General features: G+C 53.1%; 1 protein-coding gene across 1 annotated transcript in view; it reads right to left on the bottom strand.

Annotated features, from left to right (window-relative positions):
* Positions 1-25,495, bottom strand: part of TTC7A (tetratricopeptide repeat domain 7A) — a gene marked incomplete at both ends in the record, with an annotated part of 101,761 nt that overhangs the window by 15,007 nt on the left and 61,259 nt on the right. Inside the window, 4 exon segments of the mRNA XM_084235654.1 lie at positions 2,999-3,133; positions 4,772-4,869; positions 8,443-8,559; positions 22,912-23,072. Coding sequence (XP_084091780.1) covers positions 2,999-3,133; positions 4,772-4,869; positions 8,443-8,559; positions 22,912-23,072 — 511 coding nt within the window.

The following is a 25,495-nucleotide window of genomic DNA, read 5'->3' as shown; positions in this document are numbered from 1 at the left end:
GCACACAGGAGCAGAGGAGGGCGACTTAGAGAGACCAGGGAGGCCAGCACAGAGAAAGCCCAGGAGAATAAGACAGAAGCCAAAGGTCTAGAGGGATTTTTTTTCTAAAGCTCTCCAACCCCCCCACCCCCCCCCCATGTGTCTCAGGCCACTAGAGAGTGGCTCGGGTGTGTGGGCCCCCCACTTCCTGTCCTGGGAGTTCTCTTCTCACTCAGATGCTGGAGGAGGAGGTGAGACAGGCAGAGGAGGAAGAGGCAGCCAGGGAAGAGAGGATGTGGGAAGAAGGCTCTGAGGCAGGAGGGGAGCTGGGGAAGAGGGAGAGTGAAGGAAGATAAAGGAATTAGGGAAACTAAAGAATTAGTGGAGCAAATGGGACCATGGTGTCTCAAATGACAGGATTTTGAAAATAAATACAATCTTTACAGAGCATCCTGGCTGCCCCACCCCAGGCTCCCAGTCTGCCTGGTTGACACCTAGACTTCACTTGCAGGGCCCCCTAAAGAGGTGGGCCAGGGCCCGGTCAGAGGGCATGTGCCCTTGGAAGCTGAGACTCACCGGAAAGTCCACGGACCTCCAGGCCAGGGGAAGGCAGGTCCTTCCTTATCCCACCTTCCAGTCTCTAGCACAGTCAGCTCCCAGAGGCAGGAGACTGCTGAGAGCAGAAGAAAGCCCCTTTGCTGTTCTGGAAAGCACCTCTCTGACACTCAGGATCCTTTAGCATTTACCCAGATGCCTCTCCCCGTCTCACCTGACCACTGATACGCATCTCTCAGGTGCAAGCCCTCCTGAGGCTTCTGGTGTCTGAGTGAATGAGGAGGCCTGAAGAGCGGAGGGCAGGAGGAGAGTTGGGAGAGGAAGGATACATTTCCCAACCAGAGTGAATTAATGATGGCACTAACTGCAAAAACAAACCAGGCTGCAATTTACTGTTAACCAAACTGGGGGAGGGATGGGTTAGCTCATTCCAAAATGATAACAGGGGTTGTTTCTTGCTTCCTGCAAATTTGCTGCAGCTGGCGGACTCTTATGCGGAAGGGGTTGGGTGGGGATGAGGATATTAAGCTGGGTCAGGTTAAAACGGTTAGGGAGAGGTCATGGCCTTTGGTGATGTGCTCAGCAGATGCTTGCTGGTAACAATGGGGGCTGGGGGATAAGAGGGGGCTCATGGAGTGCAGATTGTTCCAGAATCCTCTTATGCTCAGAATGAAAGCCCTAGGACACCTCCTCACTTCCCTTTCTGGCTGTGGCAGCTGATCACCATTCTATTCCTCCTTCTATGATGATAGTTCACCTGACTTTTAATGAGACACATGGACACTCAGGAGAATGACATTTCCCAGAGTTCTTTGCAGTGATGTGGTCATGTGACTAAGATCTTGTGGCCAGTGGATGGTGAAGGGAAATCTGTGTGCGAATTCCTTATGTCCTTATGGAATCTTAAGGTGGTAGAGAGCAACCTGGGGCCACAGGGACAAGGGTGACCCCTCAGGGAGAGAAGAGCCACAAAATGGAAGGCACTGTCATCCCAGTCACCGCCGCCATTTCTGAATTGTTACATGAGAAAAACTATTCAGAAAAATGACTACTACCTCATAAGAAGCTCCTGCAGTTTGGATTGGCCACACACCCAAACCTGTCTCCTATGCCACACTTCCCAACCCTTCCCCGGCACCACATTCACAGCATTCAGATGTTGTTTCCGTAATTCTCTGTGGGCTGAATGTCTAGGATAATATCTAGAGAAGAAAGGCTAATGTGCAAATTATTGAAGGGTCAATGTTAACATCAATATTCCCAGGTCTAATTACAGGTTCAGGAAGGCCTTTAACCTGCCTTGAAGTTACCAAAACGCACTAGCATTCCTTGCAGAGGAAGGCAAGCAGGCTTATGAAGTGCAAAAACATTCCCCTTTGCTGATGGTAGTAAACAAGGCGCATCATTAAGACAAAAGGCTTCGGGAGCTCCGAGCAGGCAAAGCACTGCCCCAGAATTGGAGGGCAGTGTTACTGCTGCATTCCCAAGGTAGGTGAAGCCCCCTGCCTGGGTGAGCTTCCCATTTCAGGCACAGGTGGGGCCTTGGGCCCCAGTCTGGCTTCTAAGAGCTCTTAGGGCTCCTCCATGACTTAGAAGACTTCGGGGAGATTTTGCCTAAGAGGAGGCCTTGCTATTATTCCTCCAGATATATCAACATTCCTCCTCCTACTTCAGGGACAACATGCTGACCTCGGAACATGTCCCTCCCACCCCGGCATCCTAAAGGACTCTGATATGCTAACTGAGGCAATATCTGCATTATTAAAATGCTTCCCTGTCTGTCTGTGAATCCTGGTTTGATTTTCTTCTCCGGATTCAGAAACGGTGGTGGGAGAGTGGGGGCGGACTGCATACTAATGTGTCCGTATGTGAATCCAGGCAGCAGGAAACCTCAGATTCTCAGGGAACAAGCATATTCTAACGCTGGCTTGAAAATCTGCAAGTCCTGAGTCATTTCTCCATCTCTCCTTGGGGGCTTATGGGTACCACCTCCTTGGTGATATTCAGAGGAAGAGAATCAGAAAAAGGTGAGGTGCTATCAGAAGAGCTTGTAGCCTGAACGACAACCTGTGTTACCAACCAGAGCTCACTTTCTCCAGCGCTGCAGACCTCCCCTCTTGGCTGTCCTGCAGGCTCTCAGGGTCTGATCTAGTTCTACTCGGGAAAAGTGGGCAAGAAAGAGGGAGAGGGTCTGGTTTTGTGACTAGAAGACTAGCTATCAGTGTGGCAAAGCTTTTCTTAAATCCTCTCATATTTCTATTTGCTGCCAGAGAACGTCTCCTAGGCAGGCAGGCAGTATGCCTGCATGGCGGAGAAGTGAACCCACAGCCAGATAGATTGGCTTGCCTGGGGAAACAAAGAAGAAACAGCTGGGACTAGAGCTCTGGATCCCCCACGCCCAGGCATATCTTTTTAAGGGTCACCACATCCTCATACTTCTTCAGGAGGGGCCGGGGACACTTACCAGCCTGAAGCCAGATCTGTTCCAGCGTAGTCCACAACTGCATGGGGCCCTGCTTTAGGACAGAGCTGGGCACAGTCAGCTCTGACATGGCTTCCTCCAGCCGGGAAGCTGCGATGGATGATGCACGGCGAGAGCCTGTGAAGCAAGAAGGGAGAGGGTGAGCTGCGTAGTCAGAGTGACATGAGCCCCCAGGAACAGGGACTGTACCCCTGTTGGGAGAGACAGGACACACCAAGTATGGGCCAGGCAGAATGGCGTGGCCAGGCAGTTGCAAAACAGCTCACAGACCCATTAGGAAGGGCTCACCTCATGCCCTCACCACGGCTGGGGACAGGGTGCTTTCTGAGGGGCAATCAAGCAGTATGCCACCTGAAGGAACCTATCAGTAAGGAAAACGATCCGAACATTTGCAGAGCCGTACATTCTACCACTGCCAACAACAGCAACTCCAGAAATGCCCTGAATATCCAACCATAGGGATCGATTTAAAATAAGTGATAGTTTAGTCTCATAGGACTCTGCAGTCATTATGATAGGATGCACAAATATTGATATTGATGAGGCAAGATGTTCCCATGCAGTTAGATGGGGGAAAAAAAAAGTAGGTTGCAAAAAAGCATGATCACAAATTTGTAAAAAGGAAACATGGGTATGGAAAAAAGGTCTGCAAGGCTATCTGTGAGGTCTGGGTGGTGAAATCTGGATGATTTTCCTTTTGGTATTTTGGCTTTTTGTTTTCATGAGTGCAGGCAGCTGTTTCCTCTATAGAAAGCTCCCCTCCGAGGGGCTGTAGGGTGCTTCGCCAGGCCCAGTGCCCTATGCTGAACCTCTCCCATGACAGCTCTGGGTGACATGGGTCTTTGTTCAGGGCACAATTCACATGCAGTAAAATGCGAGCACTTTCTCTCTCTCTCTCTCAGAGCCAATAAAGACTCCAATAAACTCAGGTGACCTCTGGGCAAACCATGGATAATTTCAGTTTATGAGACAAGTGCACAAGGAGTCTTAATAACTCTGCTCAGGGTTCTTCCCTCTTTCTTGCAAGGGTGCTACCTCCCCTCCCTGCTGGCTCCTCGGATCAGCAGCCCGCTCCCAGCTGGCACTGCTCAGATGTGCCTCAGGTTGGGTGCCAGGCTTGGCACTGGGAATCAACTCTGTCATTTGACAATGAAGGTGCAACTTGGTTCATGTCCACAGAGGTGGAAAAAATGAGCAGTGCCACTAAATACAACTCTCCTCACACTGTCTTTCCCATGACTAACTCTTCTTGTGTTTTTGGGGGAAGGTATTCCATTTTAATTCCACTCTACTCCTTGGTAAAAGTTTGCAGTTCCTGAACTCATTTGCATCTCATAAGACATGGGTGTCTGGCTGAGTTTTTCCAAGAAACAATTTTGGGCTTAGAGCTGTAAATATAAGTCACGCTCAGCTCATCCCTTTCTATTTGACTGGATCTGGCAGACCCTGGAGTTGAGCTTTAGCCTACTAAGGGAAAGGGTTTTGTGCTCCACGGCTGCCTTTCCACCCAAATCTTCCCTGGCTCTGTTCACTCCTGCCCTGCAGGTAGGGTCGGTCCCCTCCTCCCACCCCAGGGCTGGCATCTGTCCAGACCAGGGGCAGCTCCTCCTTGTAGCTGGCAAGGAGGAAGCTGAGGGTAGGGGGAAATGGAAGGGGGCTGGCCGGGTTGTGCACATCCACTCGCCCTGTTTGTGCTCAAGTTGGGAGAGCAGGCTGTGACCCACACATATGGTTGCCCATGAGGCACAGTCTTACCAGAGTCTGCATCGTGGGCATCGGGAAGGGTCAGGTGCATGCCACTCTGCTTCTTCATCGTGAGGCCCTCGCCTAAGCTGCCATCCTTTTCCAGGCCACTGGAAGGCAAGGGAGGGCCAGGCCCAGTGAGGCAGAGGACTGGCAGGGAAAATGAGGGAAATTCATGCCAGGCAGGCTCTGGGGCTGAGAACAGAGCCAAAGCAGGATCACCAGGACAGATGGGAACAAGCAGAGACAGTATGGAGTAGAGTACAGGTTTGGGATCCTAGAATCTGGCTCGACCCGGTGGCTAAACTGACATATTGTTACTCTCCACCCCTCCCAAGACACACACAGACACATACAGACACACACACACACACACACACACACACGAGCCTGCACCCACTGTGGCCTGAGGGACCATCAGCCGCCTCACTATTCTCTAGCACCACCATATTTTGTTCCCAGGGTGACAAGCTTGCTCATGCTGCTGCCACCGAGAATATTCCCACTGTTCTCCTCAGTGGGCCCAAATCCCTCATCCTGCAGAACCCAGCCCGAGTAGGCTCATCTATCTGGAAGCCTCCTGTGGCTGCCTGCCCCTCACTGCTGCTTCTTCCTTGGCGCTCCCTCATCATTGGTCTTGGTTTGACATACACTGAGGATTAGAAACTCTCCATTTCAGTCCATTCCTCAGAGTGGGTGAGGCCAGAAGCTTCCCCAGGCAGATGTGGTGGTGGGGAGGAGGTAGGAGGTCTTTTCTACCTTTTCTTGACCTCACAAAGTCAAGGAGAGCCAGACACAGAGCAGGGACTGTGGACTGGCCCCCGAGGAAAGCCCAGTCTTCATAGGCCACCAGGAACAATGCAGCCTGCCCCTTAGGGAAGGGAGACTCAGTCCCATTTCTGCCTCAGGTGCCCCACTTTGGGCTGCCAGAGTGGCCCCCGAGTAGCTACAGGGGCCCTGGGGTGGTAGGTAAACAAGCATGGTGGTCCTGTCTTATCCCCCACCCCAAGTCTCCAGGTCCCTGAAGTTCTCAGAATGCTAGGGAGGTCCTTCTTCTTTCAAAGGGAAGGTGGGGGGAGCCTCTAGTTCATAAAGGCAGAATAGCCAGCTGTGCTCATCCTGGGGTGCACACAGCCTCAGTCAGCCCCTGTCCACTGCAGGGAAGCCCATGGCCCTTGAACCTATGATTGAGGAACTTAGAGGAGGACTGAGGTGGAAAGGGCAGGCCCAGCCTAGAGCCAGAAGCTTGTTCAGCTGAGAAGGGCACCAGACAATGATGCCACAACAAATGCCAGAGCTTCGTATCTTTGCCATCCTGACTCAGGCCTGTAGGTGCACAGTCACCTTCTTGGGCATCAGAGGAAACCATGTAAATACCACAGTGGGTGGGGGGAGTTCCCTCGCTCTCCTACTTTTCCCATTCCCAGAGGTACCTCAATGTGTACAAAAGAGCCGGAGACACTGGGTTAGAAGCAAAGGGTCACTTAGCTGTGTGATCTTCCGCATAGCTAGCTTTCTAGACCTTAATTTCCTCAGCTTGAAAAGAGCATGAGAAAGTTGACGTCACAAGGTTACCGTGAAGCGTACATGAACCCACCAGGGCAGGTGCCCAGCACATGCTGATTTGGAGCAGAGCCACAGGAATGGCTCCTCGTCCTGCCTTCCCTCCTAGGCCCTGTGAGGCCTGCATGTCTGAGGCTCTAAAAACAGCCCAATTTGGGCTGGGGTGGGGGCATGGGAGGCCTCGTGCCTCTTGGTTCTAGGCCAAACACACAGCTTTGCTCCTACCCTGAAGACCTGACAGCCAGATGTGGAGAAGAGACAGTCCAAGCTGAGCAATTAACAAAAACCCAGAGAGAGAGGGCTGAGCATTTGAGGTGGGGTGACTGGAGGCGCCATGAAGGAGAGGCAGCTGAGTGGGGCCTGCGGGGTAGTCTGGGCTGGCCAAGGCAGGGCATGGAAGGAGGTGTGCCAGGGAGCATGATGAGGTGGGGCCGACAGGGTGGGGAAGAGTAAGCCAGACCTTCAGGCTGTGGATTCTGGCCTTGATTGCTGGCTGCCCCAAAGGAGATTTTATAAGCCCTAGTTTCTGCTCCTAAACTGTGTTCATAAAGAACCCTTTCTATTCTTGGAAAAGTCTGGAGGGTATTGGATCCAGACCTCGGATCCCAATGTTTGGCCCAGGTTTCCAAGGAGTCGTGCCTCAGGCTTCCACTTATGAGGGGCTCCACCAGGCCCTCAGATCCTCAATGAGAGCATAGGTAGTGATTTGAAAAGACCCTGCTACTCCCACCCCCACGCAGGGCAAATCCCACCACCCCTGACCCAGTAGAGTGCCTGCCCATTCCTAGCTCTGCTGCCCAGAGGGAGGCACAGGCCTGCATGTGGGTAGCAAGAATAGTCTTACTCAGAGGGTCCTGGCAAAAGCGCCCAGAGGTGTTCACTGCCAACTCCATGGTGGCTCCAGGGCTGGCTTCTTTCCATAAGGGAGCCAGATGGTGCACCTGCCCTTGTGGCCATGGCCAGTGAGGGGGAGAGCAAAGGGCATCCAAATGTCGGTGCTTCCCACGCTGGAGCCCTGCCCACATATCCCCCAGTTGCCAGGCAGCTTTCCCCTTTTTTTCCTGAAAAGTCCTTTCCCTTTGAACATTCTTCTGGCAGCTTCTACCCACTGGTCCCCCTCTGCCCTGGATGTCCCAAGTTTAGAGGAGAGCAAAGAGAGGGCTGATCTAGAGCTTTCACTCCATCACCTACCCTACATGGAGTAAATTTACTCCTCTAAATTTCACCATTAGAGACACTCCTCTGGGGATCAGGGACACTTTCTGGGCTCCCAGAATCCCTACGAAAATGCAAATACCCACCAGAATCGGTTCTCTGAGGCCTTCGGGAGATGACACAGCCAGCACTCCCAGGGAAGGGCCCAGAAGGGGTAGTGCACTGCCCTGCATGAGGCCTTTTTCTGCTTTGGGCTCACAGGCTGAACCCCAATGTCCCAATGGTTTGGAGCAAAGACTGCCTGCAGATTCAGCCTGGATGAGAGTGCCCCGCTAGGGTGCAGGACAAGCCCAGGATGGCGGCTGCGGCAGGGGATAGGATGCTGCATGTAGAAAGAGTGGGTAACTGGGGAGGAGGATGGGGCCCTCTGGGAACTCTGCTTTCTCCTCCTCTTTGAGCTTCCTAGTGGAAGCAGGAAAGAGAGAGGCCCCGCGGGCTGGGAATCAGGAAACCCAGGTTCAAGTCACAGCACCACCATTTACAAGGCCAGTGACTTTGACAAGTTACATAAATTCCGAGTCTCAGTTTCCCCTGGGGTAGGAACAAAAATCTGATAATATATAAGAGAAAAGCGGTTGATGTAAAAGATAAAGCAGCAAGTCTAGCATCTGGCCCAGATGCTCAACAATGATTCCTTCCTTCTTACCCCTCTGAACTTTAGCTTCCTAAACGGATTTTTCATGTACTTCATAGATGACGGTCAAAAGCTTAAAATTAGCCCAAGGATGATGTCAAAAGCCCCAGGAGCAGTAAGTCCCATTCTCTCATTCAAATATCCTCACTGACCCTACCCCACGCCGCCAGGCATCTCGGCCACTCAGCGGCGGGCTGTTGCCTTGGCAACCACCACCTGCCAACACCACCCCACACTCTCCAGCAACCAGAGGGGCAAGGCAAACACTCACCCCAGCTGGGAGAAGTTGTACAGGGTCTGCCACAGCCGCAGCATTTGTCTGCAGGTCACAAGGGCTTCTTCCGGACCTTTCACAACCTGCTCCAGCTTCACCTTGGTGAACATCAGGCTGCAGGGAGGAACAGGACCATCAACACGGGGCCCTGTCCCCCTGGTTTTCCTCCAAGGCTGCAACCCCATGTGGTTCTGCCCCACTAGCGCAGCACCCATCTGCCTACCTCCCCAACCCACAGAAGGATGAGAGCCCAGGGTGGTGGCCTGGGCAATGCCCCTGGATCATTTGCTCCTTCTGCCGCAGTTCTCCATCCAATGGCCAAAGCACGCAGCGCTCTTCTGCATTCTCTGGTGACGGCAACGCTCACCCCGTCCCTGAGCACATGCCCTCTTGCCCCACCCTCTGGCACCATCAAGGATACTTACTAATCCTGCTCCTCCTACCCTCATCCTCAGCTACTCACCAGCGCCCTCATTGAACACAGGGCTGTCCCCCTCCACTTGCGCCTTTCCGGCTCTCGACGGGGACTTGTGTTAGAGAGAGACCCAGAAAGCGACTTTGAACTAAGAAATGAGGCTAAGCAATGAAATGGTGAATAGGGAAGAGTTCTGCGTCCCCCCTTACAGGCACGCAGTAGGTGCTCAACTAACATCCCCTAACTTGAACTGCAAACTTTGTTTCCTGCCCTTGGGTACGTGAAGATGGTATTGTTTTACTTTCTTATTTTTTTTAAAGATTTATTTTATACAAGCTTTGGGTATATAGTCAGAAGCGGGGGAGGGTGAGAGAATCCACCAGAGCCAGAGCGGGGAGCAGAGCAGGCAGAAGGACCGAAGTACACTGCTGAAGGGAGCAGCGGGGTGCAGGGGAGGTCTGCGCGCCATGTGGGACCCTCCTCCAGTGGCCGGGGAGCAGCCGGGGATTGAACCGGCGCTGCAGAGGCTGCGGGCAGCTTCGCAGCCCAGCGCTCAGCCGCTGCGCCACCAGGGGAAGCCCAGTATTGTTTTATTTTCTCAAAGACTCTTCACTGAATTTCCTAAGACAGGGATTCCCCTTATATAGTCAATGGGATTAAAGCTACATGAGCACCTACTCAGTCACCACCTGGGAACACAGCTACTGGGCAAAGGAAGGGAGCAGCATCAGGATTTCTTTCCACTTGAGGAATGTCCTCTGACCAGAACCATGTGGGGGCGTGGCTGCAGAGGGAAAGGGCTGGTCCACTGAGAGGCAGGACCACACGAGGGGCCGATGTCTCTCCCTCTGCCCTGGACGCAGCAAAGGCTACATGAACACTGGCTCACCAGAACCAGGGTGGGCATCCTGGATACCCTGCTGTGCCAGCTGTTTGGCCTTGAGTTGTTGGGGAAGTCTGGGGTCCTCTGGAGGGTGGAGGCAGCTGGGGACACTTAGAAGGCCCAAGGAAGTGGCTGTTTATTTATGGAAGCACTCTGATCTTCTTACCATGGGCACTGCCAGCCACAGAGATGCACACCAGCTGCCTGGGCAGCCTGCAGAGAACTTGGCTGAGTCACTGAGGCCCAAACAAGGCTGTGACCCCAGTTCTCACTGGACAGTGAGCAGGAAGCTCCCCCTCTAATCCCCATAGCTATCGGGAGAATCCACACAACTGTCAGGCCCTGAACTTGATCACTTTCACTGCTAGGTGGCTCTGCCACCTGAAGTTGGCACTTAGGCCCCCTACGGATGAGTCTGCATCCCTGTGATCCGAGCCCCACCCCCAGACCTCTCAGGTTCCAGCAAGGGACAGTCCCCCCACCCCCCACCCCAGGCCTCTCCACTTTCATCCATCCCCCTTGTCTGACTTTGAGTCCCCAGAAAGCTTTCCCAGACTCTTAGGATGTCCTGTGCTCTTCTTAAAACAAGTACTAGTGAATCACCTGCCTATGTGATCCGAGGGCAGCGTGGACTGCATGGGCCTGGGCTGGCACCTTGGTGGGAGGCTGCTGGAAAGGACTGATTCTGCTGCCCCCACTCTCCTTTCTAGACTGGAGAAGGGTCCAATCCACTCCACAAGTAGACAGAGCCTCTGCTTTACAATTATGAAGACATGATTTCTGCCTTCAAGGTAACCTTTAGGGTTAAAAATGACAAATTGCCTAGAGAATCAAGTGCTGTAATTTTGGCTGGAACTCAGTGCAAAGAAAGAACAGAGAAGGGGTCTTGCTGGAGCTGGTGTTTAATAAAAAGGAGGGTGGGCTGGGGCATGGCTGGGAGTAGGTGGAGAAGACAGTGAAGTTGGGAAGGCCTGAGACTGCTGGAGCAGCAGGCCTTGGTGAGGAATGAAAGCCCCTTCCTGGAGGGATGGGGGACACCCAGGCTCAGGCAGGCTCAGTTCTATGCCAAGGCTGCCCAATTCTGAGGCAGTGCAGAGTCTCCTGGGCAGCCAGACTCCACACTGTGCTTGTTCCTGCGACAGCTCCCTGGGCTGACCTGCAGATTTCCCTGTGCCAACCCCCCCAGACAAGGCTCCTCTTCAGCACATTCCTCTGCCAGGGCCCCTCCCCCACTTCTCTCTGCATCCCAAGAGCCACAGTGGTCCATGGCAGACCTGACCACACCATGTGCTGGAACAGAAGTAGCTGAGAGCTGAGCTGGCATTACAGTTCTACCAGCGCAGGCTATTATCCTCACACTGCTGACATTCCATTAGCGTGAGATACCCACAGGGGAATTTCTCAACCCAACCGCATCCTTTCTGGGCTGGGGTAAGCACTCCAACAGACACCCTGTGGTTGGATCCTTCACTCCCCGATGCTGGGAGGCTCCAGATTAGCTCCTGAGATTTCCTTGGTTTGCAGCTCAGCACTGCCAGAGAGATCTTTCTCAAAAACAGCCCTGTCTGACGGCCCATGGCGACATCCAGATGCTTCTGTGCTGCCCTCTATTCCTGCCATGTGCGTGACCTTGGGCATCGTGTGCTGCTCACATGGGCATCAGCAGCTTTCTGAACTGTGCCACTGGCTCCTGGATCACTTGTGCTTGGCTTCATCCCTGCTGGGGTTCTCCAACATTCAGGCAACTCCTAACCAGATGTCACCCTCTGATCGTCTGTGTCCCAGGAGGGATGTGCACACTTGCCAGGGGAGCCTGCACATCTGTGCACCTGCAGGCAAGGCTCAAACTCACTACTGGACTCCCCCACCTTGAAACATGAACAACAAACAACTCCACTCCCTCGGAAGGAGCCACTCTGCTGCACTTCTCAGACACCAAACAGCCAGCCTGGTGGAGCACGGGAACCCTCTTCACTCTGCTGAGGGGCCGCCCACTTCTTCTGGGGTGCCACCCTGCCTGGTACCTCATCAGAATGCTGTGTCTCCCGGGGGTGAAGGGGGTGGCATGGCGGCTGCTGGCAGCAGGGGCTGGGGGATAGATGGTTTCCCCACCCACAACTGCCAGTCCCTGACTTTAAAATAGCATTTGAAGGAAGGATTCTGAGACTCTAAAAAAGCCCATGATTTTAATCCAGAGCCCAGGCCTCCCCTGAGAAGACCTGAATGCTAAGGCTGGCCGTCCTGTGAATGTTCAGAATAGTCTTCAGTTAGCACTTAATTATACATATATTTTTCTTTTTGTCACATAGGATGTGAATTCAATAATAAGGATAACCTCCTATTAAGCATTTTTAAACTCAGACACTCCAAGAAAGAGTTCAGCCGGTCCTGCCTATAGACGGTAAAAGCCCCGTGCAGCTCATCCTGTGTCCCACCGTGTGCACCCCAGGAGGTGAGCAGCTGCAGGACAGGGCCCCTCTGGCCATGTCAGTATTCTCCCAACTTCTCCGGGGCCTGGCAGGGAGTTGAGTATGGGTCTCCCATTAGTACTATTAAAATGGGTGTTTCAACAACCAGCTAGCCACGTTTTGGGCCTCACAGCCCATGCCAAATCAGACCTGGTTTCTGATACTACCCTTCCCGATGCTGGGAGATCAAGGAGTTCTGGGGGCAACATGAATACATCTGGCTTCTTTATCCCAGGCAGAGCCAAATTCTAGCCATGGAGAGCCTCTAGCAGCCCGCCCACACTCAGACAAAGCCATTCTGGTAGCACGGCCACCTTGCTGTCCTCAACCCCTGCACTGTGATGTCACTCAGAGTGGAACGATACTGGCTGAGGAATAAGAAACTCCAAGCTAATGTGCCAGCCCTGTTGCTGCCAGCTGGGCCCCACACAGCGTCCATGGGAGAGACGTCTCCCACCCGGGTGCCCAGGAACTCCCTCAGAATGAACTGAGATGACCTACAAACAGCAGCTGAGGAACTCACAGCTGCACCCAGTCCTTGAGCACATGTGGCCAGTGCCCAGGGGGAGGAACTCCTGCTTTGAAACTGCAGACCTAGCAAACTCCAAAGAGCAGTTTCCAAACCAGCGGCCTCTGAAGGTGCTTAGTAAGCCACCAGGTTTCATGGCCTGTTCAGCAAGACAAGCTGTCCTGTGCAGTCCCTCAGATCTAAGATAGGCATGAGACGGGAAGAGGGTCGGGGGACAGACAGACCCACAGTTGACTGGGTCCAGGTGAAGCAACCTAAGCTGCGACCCCTCTCTTGCAAGCACTTTCTTCTAAGTTTTAGAAGTTCACATGCAATTAAAAAAACACCGAGGTCCTCTAGGGCCAAATGCCCTGGCCATGGCATTGCATCTGAAGGCAGATGTGAAGGGGTAGAGCAAGAGTCAGTGTAAACATGCCATGAACTCTGGGGCTCCAGTCCCAGGTTCTGGCACTCTCTACAGGCCTGTCCAAAAAGACCTAGCACGTGTACCTAGGTCATGGCCAGAAGGCCCAAGCACTCTACCCTCTCTGAGTGCTGCCAGAGCCTCAGCAGCCCACGCTAGCCATGGGCATCACTGCACACCTCTTCTCCCACCACACTCTGGTCAGGCCAGGGATCTGACACCTCTTGTGTCACCTGCACAGACCAGCACCTGGGGGACACAGAAAAGGTGTTCAGCCTCGGAGCAACCTAAACAGAGGCAGCCACCGCTGAACTGTGAAATACCTCAGCCCTGCTTAGTCCATCTGTATGTCTGCATCGAGACCAACCCTCCTCCATAAGGGAAGACAGAGACTGGCATTTCTGGGTTTCACCTGAGGTGACAGGTCTTTGACAGTGTTCCTGGTCACTCAGTCCAGGGCTGAGGATGGAGGTTCCCAGGGGAATGCACAGGTGGGCCTGTATCTGCCTCCTGTTTCTCTGTCTCTTCCTGGGCCCTGGCTGGCCTGCATTCCTCGGCAGGATTAGCCTGCTAATTATTTGTCAGAAGGATTAGGACCTGGAGCCATTCCCATCCAAGGAAAGATAAATCATTTCTTTCCACAGCCACAGAGAGAATAATATCCAGGGTGAGCTTCCTCAGAACTGGGTGAGCATGAGCCCTTCTAAGAACTTCTTTAAAAAAAAAAAAAGAATTTGTAAAAATAAATAAAGAATTCGTAAGTACGGGATATTTTTGTGGCAAACATCTCTGCCTAAGCAAGCACTATCCTGGGGTGAGAGGTCACCTTCCCCATCCCCTTTCCTCTCCAGTCCCCTCCTTAGCTGCTCACCCAGCTCTCCCTCCTGGTGGCAGGGGCATGTGGGTAGAGCAGAGGTGATTGCAGGGAAGGACAGGGGTTGTATAGGTGGCAACACAATGGGCCCACATTTTTACTTTCATGCTCCTGAAACAGTTCTCTATAAAATTACTGAGGATGGCAGTAAACACTTGTAACCAAGGTACATCTGAGGGAGCCACCTCTGGCCCCTGGCCTGCTTCCCATCAAACACGAGGACTCTGCTGCGCTGAAACATGCCCTTAGGCATCAGGTGATGTGGGTACACTTTCAGGCCCTGCTGCTTCTTAGCAAAGGCCTGCCTCTCTCTGAGTGCTACTTGCTGACTGGGAACAGTCCTGGCACCGCCCAGGAGGACCATTGAGAGGAGGAAGGGCCAGAGGGTGTTTAAAGGCAGCGGGTTCAGTCACTTTCGGAAAGGCCAGTGGTCAGCCTGTGACATCTGTCATTGCCAGTTCTCATGCTTGATTCTGTGCTGGGGCAGGGACCATGTCTTTCTTACATTTGTATTGCCAATGCCTGACCTAAGGTCACTCAGAAAATCTTTGCTGGATAACAGAATGACTGAATCACAAGAACTCACTGCAGCCAGGAAAGCTGTGGGTGTTCCCAGATCGGGCCACGCCGAAGGAATGAAGCTGCAGTGGCCTGCAAACCTTCTTCATCTTGGTCCCACTGGCTCATCTGCACATTTTGAGGGTCCCTAAGGGTCCCTTCCTGATCCATTGCTACCTGGTCATCCCTTGGGAGCCCTATAGTGGGGGAGGGGTGGCGGCAGGTGTAGCGAGGGCACAGAAGGGAGTATTATCTCTTTAAAGGACAGTAATTAGTAATTCCAGCTGATGGCTGTGCCGTGCTGTTTTAATGAGGAGTTCTATTTTTAAGGAAAACACATAATTGAGTGAAAAAGCAGGCTATTCTCTGAGTCAGACAGCCACGCCTCTGGAAAGTCTAACTCCTTGGCCAGGAGGCCTGTATACAGGGGTTCCACAGGAGAGGGACCCATCCTGGACCCACTCAGTAGTGAAAAGTAGGGTCCAAGACTGACGACCCAGGTACAAATTCCACGTGACCCCGGGCAAGCCACTCAAGCCTCAGTTTTATATTTATAAAATGGGATGGACAGTAGCTATCCGCCCTGGGGTTGTTTTGTGAAAATAAAGTAGATAAAGAAGCTTGGGGTGGGGTAGGGGGTGGCACCTCATAAAGGTTTCAATCCACGATTGCCCAGTCAATGTGATTTCCCTACCTCTGTATTAATTACACCCCTCAAGCCTCATCTGTAAAGAGGGAATAGGCAAGTTCCTCTACTTCCTAGGGTTGCTGAGGAGATAAATGCCTGGAAAGAGCTTAGAGCCGAGTCTGGCACACAGCAAGCTTCTGATATTATTATTATTTTTAAAGATTTATTTATTTATTTATACAAGCACTGGGTAAAGTCAGAAGCGCGGGAGGATGAGAGAATTCACCAGAGCCAGAGCGGGGAGCAGAATAGGCAGAAGGACCGGAGTACACTGCTGAGGGGAGCAGCGGGCGGCAGGAGAGGTCTGCGCGCCATGTGGGACCCTCGCCGGTGGCTGGGGATCGAACCAGCGCTGCAGAGGCTGCGGGCAGCTTCGCAGCCCAGCGCTCAACCGCTGCGATATTACTGAAGCCTGTGGGGTTCAGGCACGCCACGGCTGCTCAGCCAATCAGTGGTGTGGGCTCTGGTCCCTGTGCTGCTGCTCATCCGCTGTCTAACTTTGGAATAGCATCTAACTTTCCCTTGAATTTCTTCACCTTTAAAGTAGTAGGGTTGAAAAGACCAAAAAATAAGCCAATCAAATCCAAACATCATCAAAACAGGAGAGGGAGAGCACTCTGAGGACAGTGCGGTGCTAACGTCCTTCCCTTCCTTTCTTTCAAGAGAGCAAAAATCCCTCCCATGGTCTCCCCATCAGAGGGTCTACTGGGGTGCGCTAGGTGCCCACAGTGAAGGGGGAAGCTGAAACAATACAGCTGGAGCAAATGTGAAACAGAAGGAAAGAAGAGAATCAAGTACTCCATTGACTGTTTCGGCTCTGAGTGTAAAGTGGAGCCTTTGGGAGTCTCTGAGCTCCAGCAGGATTTGGAACCAAAGCCCAGGTGAGAAGGGCTCCCCAGAGGCCTGGACCAGCAGGGAGGTGGGGTGGGAGACTGAGCTGGCACAGGGGCCCCATTTGAGGACAGCGAGGGTGGGGGCTGGGCAAGAAAAAGTAGGAGAGGAGTAGGCCTCTTGAGCAGGATCCAGCATGTCCCCTCACCCCCACCCCTGTTGTAATCACCTGGCCCTTGAGGAGTGCCCAGGGAAGTGCAGAGCTACGCAGGTCCCCCAATCTCCTCCCAGCACCCACCACTGCCTCAGGGAGAGACTTCACCAGGGCAACTGACTAAACTCACACACATGCTCTTAGAGGATCTTAAGTAAATTAAATGGGAGCCAACTCCCCAAAGGGGAGAGGTTGTGATTAGGTCCAGTTGTCTTACCACTGCACCGGCTAATCCCCAACATGGAAGGGATCCTTATGACAGATCTTCTTAGCCCTAAAACCCACAGCTTTTCCTGGGATCCGTAGGATTACAGTGACCCATGTCCCCTAATCTTTTCAGGCTCACACTGACCCTCCATCTCTTGATGAATGTATTCAATGTGAAATGACTTGAAAGCATAAAAAATCAACAGCCCACAAGATGTTGCTTCTTTAAGTCAGCTCTTCCTTGTTTCAAAGGCCCTGGCCACCTGGATCAGCTGCAGAGTTGACCTGGGCAGTGTGTATCCAGGGCCTACCCTGGAGCTGGCTGCATGGCAAGGCCTTCTTGTCTGTGCTGACCGAGGGCTGACTCAGCAGACAGGCCTCCCTCAGCTGCAGGCCACCTCCAGTTACCTCCATGAATTCAACGTCTTGAAAGATATGAACACAAACCACACAGAACCTTCCAGAGAGAGGGAAGAACTTCCAGAAAGGCAGGCTCCCAGCATAAGATGGTATAAGACATCAAGAAGCAAATGCCTTGGCTTTGGTCTATAATCTATGATAGGGAAGAAACCTTTGGGATCTTAAGACCATCCGCTACAGAGAGGAGGCTGGGCCTGCTTAATGGGCATAAATGCACCTCCTGGGCCATCTCCCAGGGACAGAGAGGCTCTGTCTCTGGTTGGGGCACCCCTGGGCTATGATGCCTGCCTCCAGGAAATGTTGATAACAGGAGGCCAAGGGAGTGAAGGGTCCGGAAGCAAAGGGCTGAAACTACTTCAAGGCCAATGAATTCCTTTCGGAAAAACCTGTAAACACCTGTCTTTCTCCTGTTCCTCCCTCTCTTGCCCAACAAACACAACTACCTATGTGGTCTTCCTTCCTAGTGGGAGTGTGAGCAGACCACTAGGAGAGCTGGGGACTGCAGTTCACACTGAGCAAGATCACAGGACGCTCCAGCGAACAACCAGCAAAGGGAAATGCTGAATGTCAAACCAGCTTAGCGGATGAGGAACTGACCTTTGGGAACAAGAACGCAGCAAACGGTGCCAGTGATTATGCCTGGCTTAACACCTCCCTCCACCACATGGTCTGCAAGTATAACCTCAGCTCTTGTCCTCATGGGAGGATTGGGGGGGTGGGGGGGTAGGGTGGGCGGAGGGAGGGGAGGCAGAGGCAGCCAAAAATGTTTAATGAACACAGCAAAGTGATAAACTATGTTTGTGCTAATACCTTTGATTCCAGCCTCCTCACTGGTGTGTTGGTATTTAAAGCATTCTTTTGATCTCCGACAAGTTCCTAATAAGAACCATCCAATAAACACACTAGGTTTAAGTCACAAATGTTAACAGGAGCACCAGGACTAGGATCTCTTTTGTTTGGGGGGATACATGCCTAGAAATGTATCACAGGCAACCTGAGAAAAAGGTGAGGTGGACCACGTAGATGGGAGAGTTGCCCTTGAGGGCCAACCTTACCCTGAACTGAATTCAGTCAAGGTCTGACCCAGCTAAGTGTAGTTATCAGGGCAAACATTTTCCAAAACAACCCCGGTTTCCTGGGGGAGATGGCTCTGCTGGTTCCCTTTGTTTACACACAGCAAGCTCCAGCCATATTGTTCCTGAGCTAGGGAGTGCCCCCTAGGACTCCAGCACACCTTCCCGTAGGGCCTTCCAAGCTCCATAGGACCTGGGTTGGGCTGGGCAGAAACTCTCAAGAGGGACTACCCAACAACGGGTGGGAGGAGGCGCCTTGCACCATGGAGAGGGGAAGGGCAGCCTGGTTGGCTGCTAGTGCCCGCCCAATGGCCCTGGCTTTCCAAACTGGTCTGGCAGGCTTCCAGGCCTGGGGTGGGGGCAGTGACTGACAGGCTGGTTATTGGAAAGCTCCCATCATTAGCCCAGGAATGTTGTTTGGTTACCATGGTGACCTTCACTACAAGCAGCCTGACTAAAGCACAAGGAATCTGTTACCTAAAACCAGAACCCCAGGGAGCCTGCAGCCTGTGGCTTTAGGAACCACGTTTATCAGCACCATTCCCCTTGACCCCATATTCTTGTTCCTCCCTGACCCGGCCTCACAGCTGCCTCCTATACCCAGGAGGAGAAGAAAGGACTAGCAAAGGCATCTCCAAGCTGGCATAAGACCTCTCACATTCTGAGGTCTGTCCTGGCTTGGAACCTAGGTCCAAATAGGGAGCGAGGCCCCCCAGAGGGGACAGGCCGGCCAGCACATGTGTCCCGGGCTTAGTTGGAAGCCCTTAGGATTGCAGGAAGCCACTGGGGTGTCTGGTTCCCACTGTGCCAGGTTCGCACTGTCCCCAAGGGGCTATCAGTCTCCTCCTCATCACGTTTCTGCCTTTTAAGACCAAGCTCCATAATGGAAGCCTGTCCCACAGCATGGAAATCAAGATCCTCTTCATTTTACATTTTTATCCCTGAATGCAGAAGGATTTTCAATGGTTCAACTCCACAAAAGCTGGGTTTTTCTCTAGGAGTCTTGAAGCCGGCAACGGGGAACTCTTGGGAAGAAGCTAACCTGCCCTCAGCTCAATGCACCCCTACACGGGGGTCCTCCTTTATCTCCTGGCCCACCTGGGTCCCATGAGTCCCTTGGGTCCCATGTTCTGGTCTTTCAGACCCTGCTTGCAGCTGCCTTTATAGGGCGGTAAACTGGCTTCCAGAGTGTCTCTTGTGACTCTCAGAACAGACCTTGCAAGCTGAAGGGGGCAGGACAGATGCCAGTCTTTTAGGCACAAAGCAGGTATGAGCTGTTGGAGGAGGTGCAGCTAATGACAGGCAGGACCTTGTGAGAGTGGGGACCTCACTGTGGTCCTCACTTGCAGATAAACTCACAATGAAAGAGGTCCATTCTACCTCCCAGCTTCCTCCCGGTGCCAGGCCTCCTCCACCCCTGCTACTGGCCACTGGACACACAGGCAGGCTCTGCAGAAGAGAGAAGCTTCTAAAAGACCTCAGCCACCAGGCAGAACCATCTGCGAGGTGCTGCGAGGTACTGGGACCACTGGTTTCTAAGTGCCTCTGAATACAGACCTTATTGGGGAGCTGAGGTTGGGGCAAAGGGGGTCTGATTTTTCTCTTTTGCTGCAGTGTATTTACTGGACCACTCATTTAATTTACTCTGTGGTAACAGCTGGAGCCACACAGCTTGTTCCCGTGCAGGGAGCAGCTGGAGAGCAGGATGCAGTTTCAACTGAAGAGCAATGACATTTTTCAGTGATCCCTGACCGGTAATGGACTCAATGACATTTCCTGCTAATCCGTGGTTTCTGTCCTCTGGGGTTTCATCTGTGGGGGACAGTATGACTTATTCGTAAAGAGCTGTGCCTCCTTCTCTACAGCCACTCCACAGACCTGTGTGATAGGTGGATTTTCCACCTCCACTCCCAATTATTTTTCATATATATATGAAATCAAGATCCGTAAAGTGGTTTTTTTTTTTTTTTTTTCATAAAACATCAGAAATGAATTCTTTTAGTTTTGGAGACCAAAAGCTCCCTGTATTTTTTCTAGCCTTGTAGAACCGGCTCAGGTAAAGACCAAGCTCCTCATGACCTTGGAGGTGAGGGGCTCACAGTGACTCGGAGAAAGAATTTGCCACTATTTCTTCAGCCCTGCTGCTGACAACACAATGGCCGACAACACAAAGTGAGGCACCATGGAGTGGGGGGTATGCTGCTCCTCAAATGTCCACAGCATGTCTCTCTGAGGTGACAAACAGAAGAAGCACACGGAGGCTGCAGGGGACAGGACTCGGACACTTTCCTTCCTTGGGCTCTGACCTCAGACACGTCTCCATGCTGCTGGCCCCAGCCCTGAGAGAGTGGGGGGTCCTGTTTCCATGGTGGAAGTTGCACCTGGCATATCACCTTTTTTGGGTTTTGGACCCCACTGAGGATCTGCTGAAAGCTATCTCCCTGGAGATAGGCACACAGGTAGAGATGCTTTACTTTACACAACAGAGATGGATTCTCTCACAGACCTGTAGCCCAGAAGTTCCCTACATTTTTTTCTAGTTAGTTCTGCAGTGTTTCAGGGGTGCTCAGGTCAAGTCAGAACTTCTGGTACAGTTTAGGTCCAGGCGTTCCTAGAAGTGCAGAAGTCCACTGACAGCCTCCACTGTCCCGAAACCACCCCCCACCCCCCGGGAGTCATCAACCTCAAGACAAGGAACCCAACCCCATGAGGATATGTCCAGTAATTGGGCACTCCCTGGTAAAGGAGTCAGCACTGGAGTGAGGTGGGAGAAGAGGGGACAGTGCACTTGGAGGGATCTGGCTTCCTCACCCAGCCTCAGAGCAAGGAGAATGGATGGCAGGAGAAGAGAGGAGGCAGGAGGCGCCACCCTGGGATGGGTCAAGGGAGCCAGGAAGACCCAGAGGGCCCCCCACCCTTCATATCAGAAACCCCCTTTCCTACCGCACAATGTGGGCTTTAAGCACATTTTCACAAAGTGGCTTGAAGCCTCCCCACCTCCGGCCCGGGAGGGTGATGCTGCCAGCAGAAAGCATTCAGCTGGTCAGGAAGAGACCCTATAGGCAGATGCCAGACCCCTGGCATTGGAGGAGAGCTGAGGGGCCAGCGCGCAAGCCCCCGCCCTTCCACCAGCCCAGCTCTGCTCCTGTGAGTTCATATTCTCAATTCTCATGTAAGATTTCACTTGCAAAAGGGACTGGCTGATAAAACACTCTCTGATGTGATACACAGCCCCAGGGTCTGGGCAAAGGGCCCCCGCTCCACTCTAGGATTCTAAGTCCCTTGCTGACAGTTTCTGTTTCCACCGAGGCCTGACTAAATAGAGCAAACACACACCCCTGTGCCAGCAGCCGACAACAGTTCTGATGCTCAGCCCCCTGCCCCATCCAGGCTCGAAGATGGAGTTTGGAAAAAACAAAGTTAACCGGTACTGGAAGGGGAGAAACTGTCGTTTGTGCATTTTCATTAGAACAAACTACTAGCAATACATACGCAGGATGAATTCGACAAGGCAACTGATCCCTTGTCTCTCACACTGCTTTATCTGTTTTAGTATCCCCTAAGCTACCTGCCTCTTGAAGTGATTTCAGCTTTAATCATCTCTCAAATGGAGGGTTCAGGCTGAGTCAGGACTCCTGAACACACCAGCTCTGCTTACATGGCTGTGGGCGGCTGGGACCCACGGGGCCAGGAGGGAGGTAGGTAGATCAGAGGCGGTAGGGGTCAGAAGTCAGGTGCTGTGGCCAGAGGGTCAGTCTAGATTAGAGTAAGCGCGACTGACCTGCAGGATAAACACCACCCCCAGTGGGGCATATGGGGGAGCTTTTGATTAGGACATTCTGCTATTTCCAAGGCATCTATCTTGAGCCTTAGTGAGAAGGGAGCATACACAGCAAAGCCCATAACAAAGCTACCCTCGTATCTTCTGAAGGAGGCCAAAGGCACAGGAAGGTCTGAGTCTCCCCTGGGGTCAGTGCTGTCCCTAATGGGGGGAGGTGAAGACACAGGCTCCACAGGTGAAGGGAACTGTCCCGGGCAAGAGCAATTGCAGTTCCCTTTATCTCCTATCACGCTGTGGCACCCACCAATTTCCCCTAATTCCTTGGAAACCTGTTGACATTGTCAGTGTGAGTCACCTCTCAGGGTAACCAGGACCTTGCCTTGTTTGGCTGTCTTAGCAGGACAGCCTTTGTTGGTTCTAAATGGTCTTCTTCAGACCCTTAGGCGGAACAGGGTGGGGTGATCAGGGGCCCCTCATCCTAGATTGCAGAATGCAAGGTGTACTACACCCCTGTGCTCCCTCCCACAGAGCAGCACACTGTCTCAGCCGGCCTAGCTGGCTTGTCTCCAGTGTCCTAGCTGGGTGGCAGCAGGTCCTCTGTATACAGGTGGAGGGGGGTCTAGTCCTGCCTTTACCCACCTGGGTTAAGTGGAGCACAGTCCCCACACCAAGAGCTAGGTCTCTGGGTGACATGGTCAATGGGAGGCTATGGAGGAGCTCAGGACAGAAGGATGGTGCACTTGACCTCTGCCAGCGCAGTCAGAGTCCCACCCTTGGCTGTCTGTGCCACAGTTATGATTTGTCACTGTTGACCAGCTGTGAAGCTCAAATGTAGAGTGATGGAAGCAGCCTGAGCACATGCACTTGAGCATAACCTTCTCAGTGATCCATGCAGCCCCCTGTGGAGTCTGCAGGGCTGTGCAGAGCTTACCAAGGCCACCTGCACAGAACACCAGCCAGTCACCAACCCTAGGGGTCCTCATCCTGTCTCATCTCTCCAGTCAGGGAATGTGCGTGCAGTGGGCGCATAATTGCTGTGTGGCTGGCTATGTGGCAGGGAGGAGCGAGCACCACGTCTGTGGCCAGCAGACCTCCAGTTCAGCAGGGCTGCAGGGAACTCACTTGAAGTTCTCAGGATACTCGGTGATGGCCATGTTGATGACTTCCAGGGCAGGCTGGTAGTGTTTCTGGGCGGAGAAGAGGAGCGCCAGCAGGTGGAGGGCGTTGGCATCATCCCTGCACACTTTCAGGGCCTCCTGCAGCTGCTCAATGGCGCTGGAGATCTGCCAGAGAAAACCGCCAGCTTAGTGACCTTGCCCCTGGGACTCTGGTGCCAGGTGCCAGCCACCGCAGACACACCAGATTCAAGTGAGACCCTAGGCACTGGGGGGCTGAGCTGAGGCTCTGATGAGAAACCACAGCCCCAAATAATAAGGCAGAGGGATCTGCTGCTCCACATCACGCCCAGGAGCCACTGCTGTTGCCACAGGGAGTGAAGAGGAGCAGGTTTATGGTGCACCAGGACGGACTTGGGTAGTTGGGAGGGAGGGTGGAAAGGAAAGGACACTCAGGCCACGAGTGTACAGGCTTTCCTGGAGCTGGGACACTTGGGCCACTGGTGCCACCCAGAGGGAAGGGAGTGATTGCCCTCCATGGGAGGGGAGATAAAGGGGCTTGCAGCTTTTCCAAAGGCAGAAGGGCACACAGAGACTGCGCCCACAGAGAGGACTAAGCCTTGAACAGGTGGAGTCTACTCAGATGCTAGCCCCCCTGCAGGTGGTCTGAGGAAGCCTCTCCTTGTGATGGAGGCAGAGCTCGAGGCAGTCAGGAGGTCAGAGATCACCATGAATCCCAGGTTCACTGGCTTGGGCTTGCTGCCTCCATTCTCAGGGTGAGGCACAATGTGAAAGTGGGCAGGCAGAGGCTGCCCTGAGGGCCTGGTGGGTGAGCCCAGGAGGGGCAGAAACAGCTGGGAGGAGCACCTTCACTGCCTTTCACACCTTACTGCTCCCTTACCCCCACCCCATCTAGTCTGAGATCCTCAGTGATTTGCCACTGAGGCCTCAGGCCCCATCTTCAGGCAGTAACAGGGTCCCTAGCACAGCCTTCACGGAGACTGTTTCAGGTCTAAGACCACACACCAGCCCACCGTGCTAGGGGGGCTCCTGCTCTTGGGTGGGCCCAAGGGGAGAATGGGGATGCTTCAAGGATCTTCCATTCTGGGAGAAATCATGATCGGCACAACACCTGCCCCCCCCCCCACCACATGGATCCCCCTGGATGCAAAAGACGCCTGCACTCCACTTTCCCCTCCTCCGACCCCACCTCAGCATTTCCACCCATGGCACTGCTCAGTGGGGAGGTCACGCTCTCAGGCACACACCCCCTGTCGCGGGTGTCCTGGCCTGTGGCTCACCAAGGGACATACCCCTGGCAGGAGAAAAAAGCATGTCTGCAGCCACCTGTGTAAACACTCTGCTTCAAAGACAGATCAGTGACAGGCCCCATGAGAGCTCTAAGCAGCCCACCCAGACACGACTCTCTCCCTCTACCAAATGTACCAGAGCGCTAGGCCTCCACGCTGTGCTCAGTTGCCGCCCTGCCTGGTGTGGCTGTGGCCCACCTTCCGGCTGGCCGGCGTCTGCACAGGTGGGTCAGGCTTGCTTGGGCAACTAGGCTGTGGTAAGTGGAGTGCTGTAATTGTGAATTGACAACATCTGGGTTCTAGAGTCAGCTCTGCCGCTTGCTAGCCTTAGTCCCAGCTGCTCCCATCTCAGAATTCATTTTCCAGATATGCAAATTAGGCATATGCTTTACCTCTGAAGGGCTAAAAGAATGCATGTATTTGCAAATGAAAATGCTTATTTATTTGCCAGTGCTTCTGTCTTTCCCCCATGCTTCAAGGACCAGCATGGCAGAGCTGTAAGCAGCAGAGCAGGGGCTCCCTGCTAAGCCTGTGCTGGTGCACGGGAGGTCAAAGCCCATCCTAGGTCAAGACCAGTCTCTTCTTAGGTTGTGGGTCCACGGTCTAGGCACAGCCCTATTGAGAACTACCTCCTCCTCACCCACAGATTCCAGGTGCCTCCAATCCGTACCAATTCTCCGGGATGCCCGAGTCTTCTCTCTCTCTCACACACACACAGAGCAGAAACTAAGCTCAAGTTCCTGTTGAAATGCCAATCTCCTCCTTGCCCTTCAGTCATCTAACCTGTAGCAGGTGTGAAGGCTATGACCATGTGCGGACAGAGTAGTTTGGGAGAGAACCTCACAGAAAAGTGGAGGGTAGAGGGTTGGGGAAGGCTTCAGGGATCACCAAAGATAAACCTTGCTGGCCTGATCCTCTTTTGGAGATCTAAAAGGTCTGGGGAATGGAAGCCCTGGATGGGCGGCTGCCTGGCCTCACTCCCTGGACACGAGTGTCCTGGGAACTGAGAGCTCAGCTGCTCTACTTGGGGAAGGAAGGAGGGTGGCCCTGGAGGGGTGTTGGGTGGTAGTAGTGGTCCCCATGGGGTGAAGGCAGTCAGTGCACAGAAGCCCCACTAGGCCCCAGGGGCTGATCCTGACTATGGTGTCCATAGGTCAGGGAAAAGCTTAGGGATCAGAAAGAAACAGCTCCACCTGCCAGTCACTCTGCACCCCCCAGACCTAAGGGAAAGCTCAGTGGAAGGTGAGGATACAGACAAATGCTTATCAAGGTTACTCATCA

Source organism: Talpa europaea (assembly GCF_964194135.1).
Source record: "Talpa europaea genome assembly, chromosome: 6".
Classification (NCBI taxonomy): Eukaryota; Metazoa; Chordata; class Mammalia; order Eulipotyphla; family Talpidae; genus Talpa; species Talpa europaea.
Note: the sequence above shows the minus strand (reverse complement) of the source record. Positions and strands in the feature narration are given on the sequence as shown.